The sequence below is a fragment of the Nicotiana sylvestris genome, chromosome 1 (genome assembly GCF_000393655.2).
Source record: "Nicotiana sylvestris chromosome 1, ASM39365v2, whole genome shotgun sequence".
NCBI lineage: Eukaryota > Viridiplantae > Streptophyta > Magnoliopsida > Solanales > Solanaceae > Nicotiana > Nicotiana sylvestris.
The window spans coordinates 975,202-979,334 of record NC_091057.1 but is presented as its reverse complement, the minus strand read 5'-3'; the positions used below and the strand labels follow the sequence as shown (position 1 = coordinate 979,334).

The 4,133-nt window shown below is 33.8% G+C and overlaps 1 protein-coding gene across 2 annotated transcripts; it reads left to right on the top strand.

The window, feature by feature from the left end:
* Window positions 1-966: 966 nt before the first annotated feature.
* Window positions 967-3,571, top strand: LOC104219109 (CRIB domain-containing protein RIC4-like). Of its 2 annotated transcripts, XM_009769744.2 has the most exons (4): window positions 967-1,258; window positions 1,739-1,870; window positions 2,848-3,119; window positions 3,236-3,571. In XM_009769744.2, exons 1-3 carry the CDS (start codon window positions 1,111-1,113, stop codon window positions 3,075-3,077), a joined length of 510 nt encoding a protein of 169 aa, XP_009768046.1. In that variant the 5' UTR covers window positions 967-1,110; the 3' UTR covers window positions 3,078-3,119; window positions 3,236-3,571. The 2 variants fall into 2 exon arrangements, with proteins under 2 accessions (XP_009768046.1, XP_009768043.1); XM_009769741.2 differs by having other exon boundaries at window positions 2,848-3,571.
* Window positions 3,572-4,133: the final 562 nt, after the last annotated feature.

Genomic DNA, 4,133 nt, shown 5'->3' with positions numbered 1-4,133 from the left:
ATACATACTGGAGTATAATTGAGCAATATCACTCTCTTTTATTGATTTTTTAAAAAAATAAATGGCTTGAGTAGTTGACATTTTTGAGTTTATTCTCATATAGTGAAAATTTGAAGCTTTTGCTTTGTAAAGAATTGCTATACAGACTTGGGAACTAAGATGTAAATATATAGTTTATACAAAGAGTGGCATCCGCATCTCTAAATTCTGAATTCGCCTCTGATTTAAACACATATACAACATTCTAGAAAAAATTATATATTAGTACAAAATAAAAATTCGTTATTAAAGATAAAATGAGAAATTTCCTCACATATGAGATCTAACCATTGGTTTTTTTTGGGGGTGGGGGTTGGGGTGGAGGTGGGGGTTTATAACTTTTGCATGTTGGACAAAATGGACCGTATTCACGAGGGGGAATAGTTGCATTTGGAGCACTTAAGAGATGGGAAAGGACCAGGGGCGGACCCACGTGGAGTCAAGTGGGTTCATATGAACCCGCTTCATCGAAAAATAACATTGTATATATAGGTATATTTTTGTTGTTTTCAGATAAGTAAAGGTATAAATATAATTTTGAACCCACTTAAAACAAGTAAAATGCCTAGCCTTTTGGTAAATAGGGTTCAAATTTTTCTCATGGTCCTAAGTTCGAAACCAGCTAGTCACATATGACCTCTAACGTTTTTTTTTTGAACCCGCTTGATAAAAATCTTGGGTCCGCCACTGGAAAGGACTATAGAGGTTGAGTTGGTTTGTGGGCTCTATGTTTATATTTCTTAAAATGGACAACTAATCAGCCAAAATTAGGCATGTCTTAGCTACAATTTAACAACCTAACTACTACTCTATCCCCACATATTATTCTCTTTTTTGACTTGTCTCACTCTCTCATATGTCTCATTCCACCAACCTTCTTCATTGGTTGTATGTCTTACTCTTACATCTTCTTCTACATCTTAAATCATTCTATCTTCTTTACTAAGCCATTAATATAATTGATATCTCCTAATATAATTCTCTTCAACCATTCATAGTTTCTTTGATTTGTATTTCTCTTCTTTTTTTCCATTTTGGTGTTATTTTTTTGTAATATACTTACAAGAAAATATGAAGGATAGATCAATGGAGAAGTTTATGGTGTTTCCATTCTCTTTAGGGTGTGGTTCTGAGTCAAGTGTTGCAGTGACAAAAACCAGCACCAGCCAACCTGCAGCTGAGAACATGAAAAGTTCAGTATTAAGTCAAGTTCCAACAAGTATATTTCTTTTAATTTCTTTGAGTTAATTTGTTTAATAATGTTTTGTACGTTTAGTGAATGGAGTTCCTTGGTTTGGATTGAAAATTACTTCCATGTTAAACTTACTAAATACACATGTGAATCTAAGATTTAGAGTTAGCGAGTACACAGAATAATAGCTATACATTAGCATCACTACTAAAACAACAGGAATTAGCGACAGGTGAATTTCGTAGCTAAACAAAATAATCTGTCACTAATATTATTTAGCGACAAATAAGAAACCGATAATCAAGAACTTTTTTTAGCTACCGACGATTTAACAATAGATTAGCCACGAAATTTGTAGCTAATTCTAATTTTTTATTTTTATTTCTTTGTAGTGCATATGTATACATATATAGTATGAGCAAAAAGCAAAAGGTTCAACAAGAGTGAATAACTGCATATGATTTTATAATATGTATTATTGACATTGTTTATTTGGATGTTATTAAGAAAGACAAGTAGGAGAAGAGAGTTCATCAAAAGTGAAAATAAATGGATTTTGGGGATTTTTGGACAGACGACAATTTTCTCAAGGGGTGCACTCGTTGAAAAGAAGTTTCAAAGGTTTCTCTCAATTATTTGGTAAGTATTGTGTTGATTTAAGCTAATACTTATACTATTAGCTTGTTTATACAACGAGTTAAATTAAAAATGTCACATCGGATTAACATAGGGTAACTCAATGAGTCAAAATATAATCCAACTCAAACATATATTAAATTCGATTCTGAGATTGAAATAATATCGAGTTAAAAGACTTTCACCTTATAATTGTTAACAAATATATTAGATTTCACGTTTCTATTTCACAAAGCTGCCTAATTAAAACGAGGGAAAATTGTGTCATTTTGGGCAAGTGGAGCTACGACTCGTTATTTGTCTGTAAAAATATCAAGGCTAGCCAGTTTTCGGACTGATCATTCAAAAATAGCCAGCGTTTGCAAAGTCATTGAAAGGTAAACACTAATTTGTTGCAACACGAAAAGTTCCAACATAATATACCGGAGATCGATGCACCTGTATATGAACTTCCAGTATATTAAGCTGGAACTCCAACACGCGGAAAGTTCCAGCATAATATACTGGAGATTGGAGCACTTGTGTATGAACTTCTAGCATATTATGCTGGACCGATATATTATACTGGAGCTCCAGTATATTATGCTGGAAGTTCAGTATACTTTGCTGGAACTCCAGTATAATATATTGGAGTTCCAGTATACTTATGCTGGATTATACTGGAGTTCCATTGTATTATACTGAAATTTCAGTATATTATGCTAGAGTATTTTCCGGATTTTGAACAGTATTTTTGTTTAGATTTATCTTTACATGAAAAATGGCTAAATTTCGATTATTTTTGAAACTGTGGCTATTTTTGAATGACCACTTGTAAATCTGACTATTTTTTATTTTCTCCCTATTTGTCTCATCTTGACTCAATCCATTTTGGTCCAAGCGAACTTTAAACGAATTAATTATGAACCATAATTTGATCCGTTTTGGCCCACTCAAACCTGACCCGACTTGCGAATGTGTTGTTTTTTTTTCTTCTGCAGTGTACAAAGAAGAGATTGAAGAAATGGAAATGGAGATGAAAATAGGGAATCCAACAGATGTGAAACATGTAACACACATAGGATATGATGGATCCACAAAAATAATTAATCCTGTCAAAGGCTGGGATAATTCAAAAGCACCTGAATTACTTTCTTTTCCTAGTTCTATCTCCATTAAACAATTTGAGCTTGCTATGGCTTCCCAAGCTGGTGGTTCCTCTAGGTTTTAGTAGCAATATATTTGCTCTACCTTTTTCTTCCTTTTTTTTAATGTAAGTTTCTTATTTCTTTTTGTTCATTCCATGTTCTTCATTGTCATTTTTTAAGATTATTTTCTTTATTTAAAAGGGGAGCATGGCATAACTGGTAATATTGGCCATGTAATCAGGAGGTCACAGGTTCGATCCGTGAAACAGTCTCTTGCAGAAATGCAAGGTAAGGTTGCGTATAATAGACTCTTGCGTGGTAAGGTCCTTCTCCAGAGCCCACGCATAGCGAGAGTTTAGTGCACTGGACTGCCTTTTTTTTTTAAGATTATATTTCTTTCTTGAGTGTGAAGATTTTTTTTGTGTGTGTTATAAATGGAATTGGTGTGTGCAACTTAACTATGTAGACCACCAGGTTAAGGTGGGATGGATAGGATCTTTCCCCTCTTAATAAGAGTGTAAGGTTCGAGCTCTGGATAAGCAGTGACTGCTAGAATAAAACAAAGTAATTTTACTTACGATATGAGTAATACGTATGATTAAGAAACTACTTTTATTGTTCTCCGTCCAATTCAGAGGATTATGGAAAATACTTCAGCTTTTCTTGTTTATTAGATATACAACATGTGGGTCGAATCTAAAATTTTAAGTTTATTGGTTCGTATAAAAGTCTCAAGTTTATTGAGAGAAGTACATACATATACTAAGCAACACACTGTGTATCTAATTATTCCATGAAGTAGTTAAGTAGTTAGTGGTTAGTGGGCCAGTTCATTGCCAACTGGATTTTCTTTCCTCCTCTTGCTTATAAATAGTCATTGTACAGATACCCAGATACTAGTGTGCAATTGTAGAAAAGATGCAATTCATCATTATTTCTAGAATCTTCTCTCCCCTGCTCCATGTCTCTCGTCTGAGCAGCGGTTGATTTCAATGTCCTCTTCAAGTTTTGTCATGGTATCAGAGCGTCGGCTCAAGTTCTCGATCCAATTCGTCGTCAATTCTATTTAGTTCGATTCTTCTCCGATCGGTTTCTCTTTGAATATCATCTCCTCTCAATATCTCCTCTCTGTTCGATTT

Excerpts from the sequence above, each read along its gene's own strand:
- LOC104219109 (XM_009769744.2), top strand. The coding sequence starts at position 1,111 with ATGAAGGATAGATCAATGGAGAAGTTTATGGTGTTTCCATTCTCTTTA. Across the intron at positions 1,259-1,738 it reads ATTAAGTCAAGTTCCAACAA|AAAGACAAGTAGGAGAAGAG; the intron begins GTATATTTCTTT and ends GATGTTATTAAG. Across the intron at positions 1,871-2,847 it reads AGGTTTCTCTCAATTATTTG|TGTACAAAGAAGAGATTGAA; the intron begins GTAAGTATTGTG and ends TTTCTTCTGCAG.